The sequence below is a fragment of the Porites lutea genome, chromosome 4 (assembly GCF_958299795.1).
Source record: "Porites lutea chromosome 4, jaPorLute2.1, whole genome shotgun sequence".
Taxonomy (NCBI): domain Eukaryota; kingdom Metazoa; phylum Cnidaria; class Anthozoa; order Scleractinia; family Poritidae; genus Porites; species Porites lutea.
In genome coordinates, this window is record NC_133204.1 from 9,188,281 (window position 1) to 9,200,780 (window position 12,500).

Consider the following 12,500-nt stretch of genomic DNA (forward strand, 5'->3'; position numbering starts at 1 on the left):
TCCATAATGTCTCGCGTATCTAAGATAAGCAAGTCCCCACTCTGGTCTAAGAAAGGGTTACCCATCTCACTAATTACATTGGAAAGTGATTGGACCTCACTTTGGAAAGTACTTTGAACTCCTCTTGTTTCTTCGTGGTGTCGATGCTTTCTATCATCGGATGTTGATTTTAGAAGTTCCTGGGAAACCTCGAATTCGTTAATGATTCTAGACATTTCTGGCCCTGACACCATCCAACGCATTAATTGAGTTGGGCTCTCTGTAAGGCCAATGGCACCACCATCCCCTTGCACAATCTTATTATTCTGTTCATGGGCGTGGTCAATGGGTAGTGCAGAAAATGACCGGTTTGTCTTGTTCACCACGAAATGGCCTTTCCTGAATTGTGCAGCCAAATTGGGTAGTTTCGTGTCCAGGGACTCCATGTCGCAAATGTGGACGGGCAGCCACCTAGCATAGTTTGTGCGGTCTAATGCAAAAAACCAGGGTGCAAGTCCTTTACATGACTCTTTGTATAGTTCGAAGTTCCCCTCTCGAAGAGACCTTACAAATATTAATATGGTGAGCTCAAAGTGAAGTTTGAGAGACCAGTAGTGGAACTGAGGACTAGCCAGCTCTGCTTGCTTGCGCCACTCCATAAACGTTTTGGGTTCTTCTTCTTCCGAGATGCAACTGCAGTAGTGCTTGTATGCCTTGTCCATCAGTGTGTACAAAGCACAAGCAGTAATCTGGTGGGCGTGTCGGGTGCGTGAAACGTGTGACGCTTTGAGAAAGGAGTCGGCTGTTCCAGGAGTTGTTATGCCCGCTTGCACTAGGGCGCTTGTCCAACCACTACCCTCAATCCAGGTCCCCAATGCCTTAAGAGCGGTAAGCTCAGTATGCAGCCCTCCAAACATCATAACTATGCTACTTTCTCCATACGTGGATGGCCAGTTCCACTGAATCTTCTTTGCCATTGCATAGATTGGCTTATCACAAGCAAGCACAGGTGTCTGCCCAGGATTAAGATAATTGACCGCCTTAATAACTACGTCCATTGTATGACAAATCATAGCTGGGGAGGCAGCCTCCTCTTGAAAGAGCGGGAGCAGCGAGGTCGTATCCAATTGACCTGGAGGCTGGACTTGATTTGCGTGATATGCTGCCCATGAAACTTTCTTTATCTCTTCCGTTATGTCTTTGTTAACCTCGTCTCTCACATGTTCCAGCCATTTATACTCCATACTAAAAGCTTGTGTCATTTCAAGGTAATTGCTCACAAATGACACTTGAAGAGGCGGCACAACGGGTTCATTCTTGGGGAGAATGACGGGCTTAACAAGTGTGTAAGAACCCGGAAGTTGAGAAAGACGCTTTCTCTTGGAGGGCTGATTTTCTATGCTAACTACATCCCGCGCTTCACCTGGTGCATCATCAGATGGGTGTTGGAATAAAGATATACCTGTTCCATGGAAAGCACCTTGAGCGGTTGTAGATGACGGGTTATGGTCAATGTTATCCATGGCAGCTGTTGTAAATACTCCTTTATTAAGCTTGGGCGGGCAAACAACCCCTTCAGACTCAAACCGCGAACAAACACTATTGCCCAAGTCAGTAGATAATTCTAGCACCCTGTCATACGAAATTGACAGTCCAAGACTATAGAGTTTATCGACCAGTGTTCTCTTTCTTGTTTCTGCGTGAGTCATGAGGCCAAGATATATTGGCAGTGGTGGTTCGCGATCTCGAGAGTGATAATAAGCTGAACCAGTTGCTTCACTACAACGACGCCGTATGCTGGTATTAAAAAGAATGAGTTGTGATATACTTAGCGTAGGCTGCGCATCACTCACACGACTAGACGGAGTTTTGATATCTGTTGCCTCTAAGATCAATCCTATTAACGTTTTAAGGGACTGTGGAATTGATTCTTGTTGAGAATCTTTATCAAATGTTGCACTGAATTGCGTTTTCGTGGCTATTATATCTCGACGAATGATCTTGCTTGCTTTAAGTAGGATTATTGCTTCATCATCAAAATCCCTAAAGCGAGTCAGTTCGAGCGCTTTGCCAACATCTTCACTGAATGCCATCACTATGTCTTGGCCTTTCTTGTGCGCCTGCAAGCCTGGAACATTTGCTAAAATTCTCTCCTTTAGGTCAGTGGAGTGTACTCTACCCGACAAATCGCTACCATAGTGTTTCAGGAAACGGGTGTACATGGCTGTAAGTTCTGCTGGCGTAAACACGGGAATGCTATCTGCGGACTCTGCACGAGTTTCTTCAAGATAAGCGACAAGCTGTGCTCGAGCCATACCCTGGATTACCTTCTCATCACTGCTTGCAGGATTCTGATTTAATCTCTCTGCCTTGTTATAGAGCAACACCAGGCACTTTGCATGATACACGGCTTCCTGAGAGATCAAATCGCCGGCACTTAGTTTTGCGATTAGGACATCATCTTGCAACTGATGTGCACACTCTCGCACCCTTGCATCTACATTAAAAGTGGACGCTTGATGAAGTGTACCTGTGGCACCGGAGCAGAAAAAACAGCTTACTTCTTTAGTCATCGAAGATGCTGCACCAGAGCTTTGTCTAGTGAATTTAGACTTTACTTGAGAACTTGGCAAATCATCTTGAATTTTCCTTTTTTGTGCTCTTTTTAGCTTCATGTCACTAAATTTGTTTCTACCCGTTTTATGCCATTTCGCTTTACGCTTCATCAATGTTGCTGGTATGCCAACACCTTCATCCAACTTTTCTATATCTAAAGATATTGGCATAAACCCTAGCTCATTGAATTTGTGAATACTTTCCGCTAGAGAATTATATCCTGTCCCATATTCGATATCTGATCTGCGAGAATTCCCCGGACATTGGAGCTGCTCCTTCGTTGTTTCCTGACACAAAATACACTTTTCCCAGTCCAAGGAAACAGTATCTTCGTCTTGTTTGGCCATCGAGGATATGTCAGACCCAAATACAATAACAATAAGTACGTACACCAGAAGAATCATGTTACGTTGGTCTGTATGATCAAAGCAAAGAAACGCTGATCGAGGAAAGGTACTGAGCGACAAAAGGAGTTTTCGAATAAGATTTAATTGTACTTATAACTACAATGAAAATGGTTTTATTTCAATTCATTTTAAGATTGAAGTAAACTGAAGCCAAACTGCCACAAGATCATTTCCTGCACGACATATTTATTGTCTTGTCAAAATTGTTTCGGTTCGCACCTGAAATAAGATTCTGTTAAACAAATTTAGCAGGATATTGTTTTTCTTACCTCCATTCTAGCACTGTGAAAGAAAATACGTTGTAAGGAGCACGAGAATCCTGAAAAAATTAGCTTCTTGTTCTTAACCAAACCAGAGCTTTGAGAACTGTAAGTTCACTGTGAGGATGGTAACCACGCTTGCAAGGTAACCACGCCATGCACAGGCTACCCAATGGTAAAATAACGTGATAGGGCTTACAGTGTAAATGATAGTTGTTTACTGTAAATTTGTATTAAGGATATGTAAACGCTGTTAATATCAATCTTTTAGAGATTTTAATGGTTTCGTCACTTTAAAAAAATTATTAATGCTTGATACTTACAAAGTGAACGGTTTTATTTTTTTTTTTTTTACATTTCCACGTTTAATGTTTTGTCTGCGGTAGGTGTATTACTTTTTCATACCCTAAAATGACCTCGGAAAGGTCAGATCATCGTACCTTTAAATCATTATTTCTTATGAAATAAGAAACTAGCAAGGCATTTGATATCATCATACGAAGGCTTCTCAATGTGCTGATCGGATGTAAATTACTTCTTTCCAGCCAAAATAGTCCTCTTTCACCTCATAACTTGCGGCAAAAACCTTTTTGGGCTATCAATTCTCATTCGTGAGCATTTTGCGTCTCATATACAATACCCAGAAACCCATAAGGGGTTGAAACGTGTAACTCTCATATGTTTGCATTGTCCGATGCTCGTGAATATTCATTTTCGCAAGTACCATATTTGGAACGAGAAGAAAAGACAACTGACCAATCCAACTTCGTAAACGACGTGACGTAATTTACCCCACGTTCCCGCGCCCGCTCAAAAAAATGGCCGACAAACGGGGGAAAACCTCCCAAAAGCCGTGTAAACTTTCAAAGGCTGGAACCAACAAACTAACGGCGGTACTGCGCAAAAAAACGGAGCAGGAGATCTTTGAGTCGATAAAGGGGCTTGTAGAAACAACATGGAGCAAACCGCTGGGTCTGGAAGAAAATGTAACCGCGAAGTTGATGTGGGCAGCTGTCTGTGGAGAAGAGAAAATTAAAGCCGCCTGCAAAGGTTTGTTTAATAGGTTGTTGTTGCTTTTTGAAGAAGAGAAAGGGTCGGATCGCTTACCGAAACTGTTGAATAAGTGGGTTGTTTTGTCAGGTACTGTGTTAAACAATGGCGACCATGCAATCACTCGCTCAATAAGAGAGCTGTGTTTGCACATCTGTAGCACGGACAAATTCACGGCAAAGGCATTCAGTGCAAAACTTACGGGTTGTATAGTTGAAGGGGTGAAGGATGTGTTTTGGGGTTTTGTGTATGGTGAAAAGGTAGATCAGGAAAAGATAGAACAAGAACAGTCAACAGGTAGCGAGGACAGGGAGCAGTCTGCAGGACAGGAAGATCTTATTTCAGTTTACAGGATGGGTTCTGCAGCTCTGTTCAGCATTAAAAAAGTTGCATGGAAAAAAATTAAGTTCAAACCGAGGAAAAAAGAACTGAATCGATTAGAGTCACTTATTCAAATAGTTGAGGCTCTGGAAGAAAAGGACAGGAGTAAAATTCCATCCGAAATGCTCCTTCAAAATCGGAATCTCCTAGTCATGAAACGAGAACTTGTAGTACCTCTCGAAGAATTTGTTAAGGCATTCAGCCAAATTGTAAATTATAAGGGTTACAAGACTTATGGCAAAAAATTATTTAAAGTTGCAGAAGGGCAATTACTTTATAACTTAGAGGTCAAGAGAAAGTTTTTTCAATGCGTTGTAAAGGCAGGGGTCAAGGAGGCAAAACCTGTGCTTTGCAAGTTCTTTAAAGACTTTGTTCGAAAGCTGTTCAATATTAAAAGCAAGGCATTCCTGAAAAGCCTAGAAATTCTAGAAGAGGAGAAGCAGGGAAAGTCTCTGCAACGTGACACAATGCTGAGGGCAAAACTCAAAGTGTCTGGCCTTGACAAAAAGAAGAAAACGGTTTCTGGAGATAAGAAATAAAGTTAATTTACGCAGAAGACTCTCTTTCCAGGGACGTTAGGACTTATAATCAAAACTTGCATGAGTCTATAATTTTACATGTATAAAGTGTTTAATATAAATTTTGCATGTACCTTTTAAGATTGGACTCACAGTAGCCTTACGCATGTTGTTTATCCTCCAAACAAGTTTAAATGCCACAAGGTCTACCAAAGTTAGGCCGTAAAAATGTATTTCACTTGTAATAAAAAAATCAAGTTCTTAATGACCATTAATATATAGCAGAAACTCAGATGTATGTATGTAGTCACAGGCATTAATGGTCTTCCAGTGAGTGTTTCTGGTAAGGATGTTCCAACCAGAAAGTCAATACCTACAATTAAAGGCTTACCTTTGTATATTTTTGTGTAAGAACCATCATGACAGGTCAAAAATGTTGTGTTGTGTCATTATATAAGTAGTCATCGAGAATACTTCATTCTAATTTTAAATCAATTATTCAAATACTGTTTAATATACTTCATTACCTTTTCTTTTTTCAACAGGCAAACCCCACAGACACAAGACCTATAAAGGGGGTACATTGGGCTGCTGTCCCGTTAAACAGAAACATGTTCACCTTGATAGTTAAAGGGGCTATAAATGCAATATCAGGCAACGCAACTGCCTGGAACTCCATAAAAAGCACCTCTTTTTTTTCTCAGGAAAGGGTCTTCAGAACAGCATAACAAGTGTCCTGACTAGACTATGACTCAGCATGCAAAGAAAGTCATGTCCGATAGCCTGGGGCTAGTGGATTTTGCTATTGGGTTAGTGATTTTTCTTCTTTACTTGCCTGATGGGCAAGTGCTGTTTTTTGGGGAAATTCAAATAACAGAAAGATTGAAATCAATCCTGCTAATCAGGAAGGGTTTTGGGGCTAGTTGAAATGACTTGTGGACTAGTACATGCTAGCTAAAGCTAACCTGAGATCAGGCGTTACTTTTTTGGCTTCTTTGCATCTTTGGCTCCTCCCCAAAGCAGATTACAGAGATAAAGGGAGAGGGCATGATCGCAAGCTAAGCTAAAGCTTGCCCGAATGGCAGGCTGTAAAACTGACTTTCTCTGCATCCTGTGACTACCGTAGTCCCTTCTTCTCATGGCCAGTACAATGAGAGACCCAAATTTGTGTACAAATCCCTCCCCTGAATAATTTAAGGGACTTTTCATTGACTATATCCTGTCTGTCAGCCTAGTAGTTGAAAATACTGTGGATCTGTGTTGGGATATTATTTGATTTTATCAACTGGGTGGTAAAGTAAATTGGCCACCACAAATATTTTATAATCTGTTGTTTTAAACACAAGCCCTTCATGAGTCTCTGTTTGAATCTAATTAAACTAGTAGTTAAGTAATATATTAATTTTTAGTTAAGATGCCAACACCCACATGTACGTTTTATTTCTCTCTGGTCATGATCTTTAAGAAAGAAGTAAGATATCAGATAGCTAGATACACTCTGAGAGTTTATAGTGTATCCAGGGCCATGTTGTTCAAAGCTGAGCTAACATGAATACCCATGGTTAGTTGATAATTCACTAACCCTGGGTATTATCCAATTGAATAAGAAATTATGACAGAAAATTAATACTTTTGAAAAAAAGGAAATGAAACCTGGATTAAAATTTCACCCCGTGTTAGCGCCGACTTTGTAGTCTTTGAACAATAGTAGACCCAGATGAATGATTCGATTCTTTACAGTAATATTACTGTCACTGAACTCAACAGTCTGTTATGCTTTACATTTTTTGATAATTGAAGGAGTGCATGAAACATGGAATGAGACTCCAATCTAATGTCACAGTTTCCATTTGAGTCACATGGAGCATTATTATGCATTTCAAATTGGAAGGAGAATGTACAGTCTTAACTAATTTATTGGAAGTCACTCATACGTTTTTCCAGTCACCCCTTTAATATTATTGTAGAGGGATTCCTTTCCATGTACAAGCTTATCACTTTCGAATTGCAATAAAGAATCTTATTATTCTTAAAATTGGAGGTCCATGTGCTATTTGAATATCTTCAAACTCTTGAAATGCTAGAAAAAATTGGTTAAAAAAATTATTGTACCACTAGAATATTTTCAACAAACTAAATTACAAAGCAACTTTACATCCGATATGCCTGACTAAAAAATGACAACAGACTCTTGTAGAAATAACACAATTATTTTGACTTGCTCAATGTACAATGTATACTTTTGAAAACAACTCAGCTAAGTTGTTATCTTGTTTTCATCCCAAATGAAATACTGTAAGAAGGGTTGAAAAGAGGCAGCTGACTCATATAACAAGGATGAGTAATTATGCCACTCTTTGTACCATACGTCTGGACCTTTTGAAGCGTCTCTGCCTCACATACAATCTTGCTTTCCGGTACTTGTATTTCCCACGGTGACCATGAAGGAACCTTCTCAGAGTCAACGAGGAAAGGGCATAGCCATAATTACAGCTGGTTAAGTTTCCAGCAGTTGAAAATCGTAGCTGAGAGAAGATTGTTTCTAATCCACTGCCATTAATCCTTAGTGGAATAAGGTAATGCCCTGGAAACCGATCAAAGAACTCATGGCAAAGTTCAGAAAAACCATAGTACATCAATCTGAGCAGGTCCCATGTCTGCAAGGCAAGTAATTAATATTCACTTCTCAGGAGAGATACTATAAAACAATACATCTTGAAATAGCCAAAAAAAAAGAAACATACTTACTTGCCATGACAAAAAGACTGTCTGTGTGGGGACTGAAAGGTCATAGCCTGTTTTGAAAAAAAAAAAAGAATCTCCAATGAGGGTAATTTTGAATTGATCTTCAGAATTGACCAAAGTTTGCAGTCAAAAACAAAATCACAAAGTGACCATGATTGATTAAAGTCCAGGGCCCTAAGATGTACTGGTTTCTACATTCACTTGAATGTTCACTTTTTTTGTTTTGGTACTTCCTAGCTCCTCCAGAGAACAGGAAATCACTCGACGTCACCAATTAATCATGTTGCATTTCATTTTCAAGACAGTAATAATGCCACTGGTACAACAGGGGTATACTGTTTAATTAAATATTACTCTGAAAGTGTTTTTATTGGTACACATTGGACTCTGTGCAGCTATACAAAAATTACTGACTAAGTGTGAACAGGGATAAGCAATTTTCTACCTTCACCATAGCAGTAGTCTGCCCAGGCTACAAAAAACAGAAATCCTTCCTCCATCTTCTGAAGAACAGCACTGTTGACATCAGATATCTTTGTATGGCTGAGTACACCAAATTCAAATAATGACTGGGCAGCTTCCAGGTACTCCACGGTCATAGAAACCTTGTCAGCATCAGCAGGGCCTTTTTCTTGATACTCCTTTAGTTCTCCAATCAGATGGTCTTGCTGATAAATATAATGGAAATAAGTGATTTTCAAAACAGCTCAATACAGCATAAACAAAATGTTCAATTGTATTCAATTCTATCTTTGGTTTAAATTTTATTTTCCTACCCAAAAACAACGGAAAATAAAATTTGAACCAAAGATAAATTAAACCACAACATTAAATTTAATCTTATGAGAGCTGGGTAATCATACTGAACACTAGGAAAAAGTTGAAGCTAAAATGTAAACTTAAATGTTCCTGCCAAGTTTAATATTATTTTAGTTGATTAGATAAAGTAGTCAGATTATTAACTTAACAATAGTATTTAGGACTGTGCTGTCCGGATATATTTGAAACACATTTATAGCGGCTTACCTGCATAACTTTGGCAGGTCTGACATTAAGTCGTGTCCAAGAATCCCTGAAAACATACCGGTACTTCAGCTCTGGAACTCTCAGCATTCTGTTCTTTCGCGCCCTATCCAGTTCTCGATTCCATACTCCAATGATCTGTCTCCAACCAAAGTTGATACCCCACAAGTTAAAGTGCTTTTTTCCAGTTGGCTTTGAAGAATACAATGCCGCAATAATGCTTTTCAGCTGTGAATATTAGAGACACTTATCAGAAGGCTGATGATTTTTTTTTGAATGGTTGCTTTCTAAATTTTTCTTCTTTTGGATTGTTCCAATATTTACGCAAAATGTAGTTGTACCACAACTGTATATATACATGTACAAGGATAACATCCTTAAAAATTTTAAAGATTTGTCGATGGTTTGGAAATATTTTATAAGGGTTTACAGGAAATAACTGCTTTCAAAATATACAGTAACACTAAAAAATGGAATAGTTAAACTTGACCCTATTACAAACAAATATATGAAGCCACTGATGTTGGGAGCTGGTCAATTATTTTTTGGAAATTCAAATTACAAAAGGATTGTAATCAATCCTGCTAATCAAAAAGGGTTTTGGGGCCAGTTGAAATGACTTGTGGGCTAGTACATGCTAGCTACAGCTTGCCCAAATGGCAAGCTGCATAACTGACCTTCTTTGCACCCTGATTATTATAACATGCAGTTTCAAATTATTATTGCAACTGTTACCTCATGGGATGGACATGGCACAAAAAATATCTTGGTACCAGTGAATGGATTTATCCACCATGTTTTTACACGATGAGGTTCTGACACAGCTGGGTCCTCATTCATACCATATGCACCAGCCTTACCCATGGTAAAGTACTTCATTGCAGCCAAGTTTGTGCTAGCACCATCTAGTACAATGGCCATCACCTCGAATCCGTAGAGATGAAATGCATGGATGGTGGTAAGTATGCACGTCATCACAAACTGATGCTTCATTCCCACTTCGCTCTTGTAGTAAGGACCAATGACATCGAACTCGCTTGTAAGGTCACGCCATAAGAACTGGTATACATAAGATGCTCTCATTTGTCTTCGAGATGGATCCAGTTCCTCATAAATATCGTGAAGTGAAACCATCTCATCAGGAGTGAGGGAATGACCAATGAATCTTCATGTAAAAAATTAGTAAGAGAAAATTATTATTGACATTATATTATTTAGTTGACAGGCATTTAATTTACTTTAAATGAATCCAAGCATCATTTTGTGAATTTAAGTTTACCACTATTATGTAACGGATCTAGACAATTCTTCTAATTAAGTCTATACTTTTTAAGGTATTCACTAACTCACTTTTGGTCAAAAGTTAGAAGAAATCAATTAATTGTTAATCTTTTTACTATAATTTCAAAATTCAGCAAATTCATGGATGCCAAAAAAGGAAACTGACCAAAAAGGTACATAAATATTTATTAAATGAATTAAACCATGCATAAATAAACGCACTCATTATTTCTGGAGTTCCACTGAATTTTTGTCACCACTTTCACCTCATCCCCAATCAACACACCCCAGCCTTGCGGTTGTAGTAACCCTTGTACTCTCTTTTCCTCTCGAAGGGATTTGTAATCTTGGGCAGCTTCTTCCAGGTTTTCCCAATTGGGGCCATCAGTCTGGAAGTACCCCGACCGTAGTTGTCTTAATGAATCCACTGATGGTAGCTGTAATATGTCAAAACCTGCCAAAGCCTCATAGGCTGCCGGGCTTCTACAAAATACTGCCAGAGCCATACGATAGGTAATTGTACTCCATCTATTTCCATGCACACCATTTCCTACACAAGAACATTGTACACAAATTCCTATTAGTTTTTAATGACTGCTATGAAGTTTCCCATGATGGAGTATAAAGTCTATTTATAAATATTTTTCATTTCTGTTAATTGATGATACAGTACAGCAATGTGTATTGCCCTTAATGCACAAAATGACAGAATAAATTTAACCCTTGAGTTGACAAACGTACAACGAAATAATTCATAGTTTCATACTGCTTAGCTTTTTTAATGTTCACTGAGAGGATCATAATTCACTGGTATCTAAATCTAATCCTTTAATTATTGAATATTATTAAGTGAAAAGAGTTAAGATTTTCAACTTGTATATTAAGTTTTATCATTTTCTGTGAGCGGTTAAATGGGGATTTCTGTTATTTGTTCCAATATTAGCTGTTTGCTCACTGTTTCTCCTTTGATCAGTCCAAAACTCCCTCCTGTCTTTTAGGTCTTGCTCCCACACAGCTCTCAGAACATCTGCTTTCCCACTGCCTTCATCTGATGAATCATTAATAACATGCTGCAATTCAGGACGGAAGTCATTTTCTATGACATTTACAATTTTTCTCATCTCCTGGTCCTGCTTGTCACTAAGTTTGCAGTTGTAGGACTTTAACTTTCTAACTTCCCTCTCTAGTTTCCGCTTGTCAACTGAAATGGCATTCCTTCTCTTTTTTTTTGACTTAGGGCTTAGATACTTCCAGTTGCACTTGGACGTTGGCTTGGTACGTGGGCTACTATTCAGATCTTTAAGCCTTTAATAAATATAAAAATATAAATAAATGAAACAATAACTATAATCTTATGGCTCCTCCTTCCCCATTTGAGTGTTCAAAATTTGGTTCCTTGGTTAAGTTTCCATGAATTATCACTGATCAGTTTTGCTGGATCAGACTCCACTTCAAATTGACAGGGAGGCTGGGATAAATGAAAGAGAAGATGGTGAAAGGGGTGGGGGTGAGTGATTATTAATTTTGAGGGAGGTGATTATTTATATTTCCATCTATGGGGGGGATTATTTGAGGGAGGCGACTAATTGAGGAAGGTGATTAATCAAGGGACAGCTATTATTTGATTTATTATTTTTATACTATTTCTTACTTCCATGTAGGTTCTTATTAATTAATTGGTTTTGTCCTCATTTTTATTTTATTTTTTGAGGACCAGTCATTATTTAGAGATGGGATAGGGGGAAGAAAAAAAGGAGGGAAGCCATAAATATATGTGGTCTCAATTTTTGCCTGCATAAAGATTAGTGACCCCCCCCCCCGTATCAATTTGCATCAGCCCTTCCACCTCTAATAAAATAACCATTGAAGTCGCTGAAGTTTTACAATAACACAACACATCATTGAGATAAATCGTTATAACTATGGTACATTAAAATTTTATCATTAAAAAAGCTAGTGTACTTAATTTATTATGAACAGACAGGCAAACAATAGTTACAATAAGTGAACAAACAAAAAAATATCTTACCTCAATGCCCTGGATATTCGGAGGTGCAATTTCTTGCACGGGTTGCATACATTATATAGAACATCGCCTGCACGGCGCTTCCGGTTCTTCGGTTCGTGTAACAGCTCACACATGTCACTGTCCACTCGCTTAAAAGGCATTTCCCACTTTCGCAGATGTTTTGGGTCGTAGCCCAGACGGTTTCCACTTTCATCAAAATCTACGATGCCTC

General features: G+C 38.7%; 1 protein-coding gene across 1 annotated transcript; it reads right to left on the reverse strand.

Annotated features, from left to right (window-relative positions):
* Positions 1-8,369: 8,369 nt before the first annotated feature.
* LOC140934147 (uncharacterized) lies at positions 8,370-9,843 on the reverse strand. Its single transcript, XM_073383824.1, has 3 exons — positions 9,715-9,843; positions 8,983-9,207; positions 8,370-8,624 (listed from the first exon to the last, which is right to left on the reverse strand). The coding sequence occupies exons 1-3, from the start codon at positions 9,841-9,843 to the stop codon at positions 8,370-8,372; spliced, it is 609 nt and encodes a 202-aa protein (XP_073239925.1).
* Between the last annotated feature and the right edge of the window lie 2,657 nt (positions 9,844-12,500).

Coding starts and splice junctions, on each gene's coding strand:
- LOC140934147 (XM_073383824.1), bottom strand. CDS start 9,843: ATGGGTAAGGCTGGTGCATATGGTATGAATGAGGACCCAGCTGTGTCA. Junction 9,208..9,714: donor TGCCATGTCCATCCCATGAG/GTAACAGTTGCA, acceptor TAATATTCACAG/CTGAAAAGCATTATTGCGGC. Junction 8,625..8,982: donor GACCTGCCAAAGTTATGCAG/GTAAGCCGCTAT, acceptor TATATTTATCAG/CAAGACCATCTGATTGGAGA.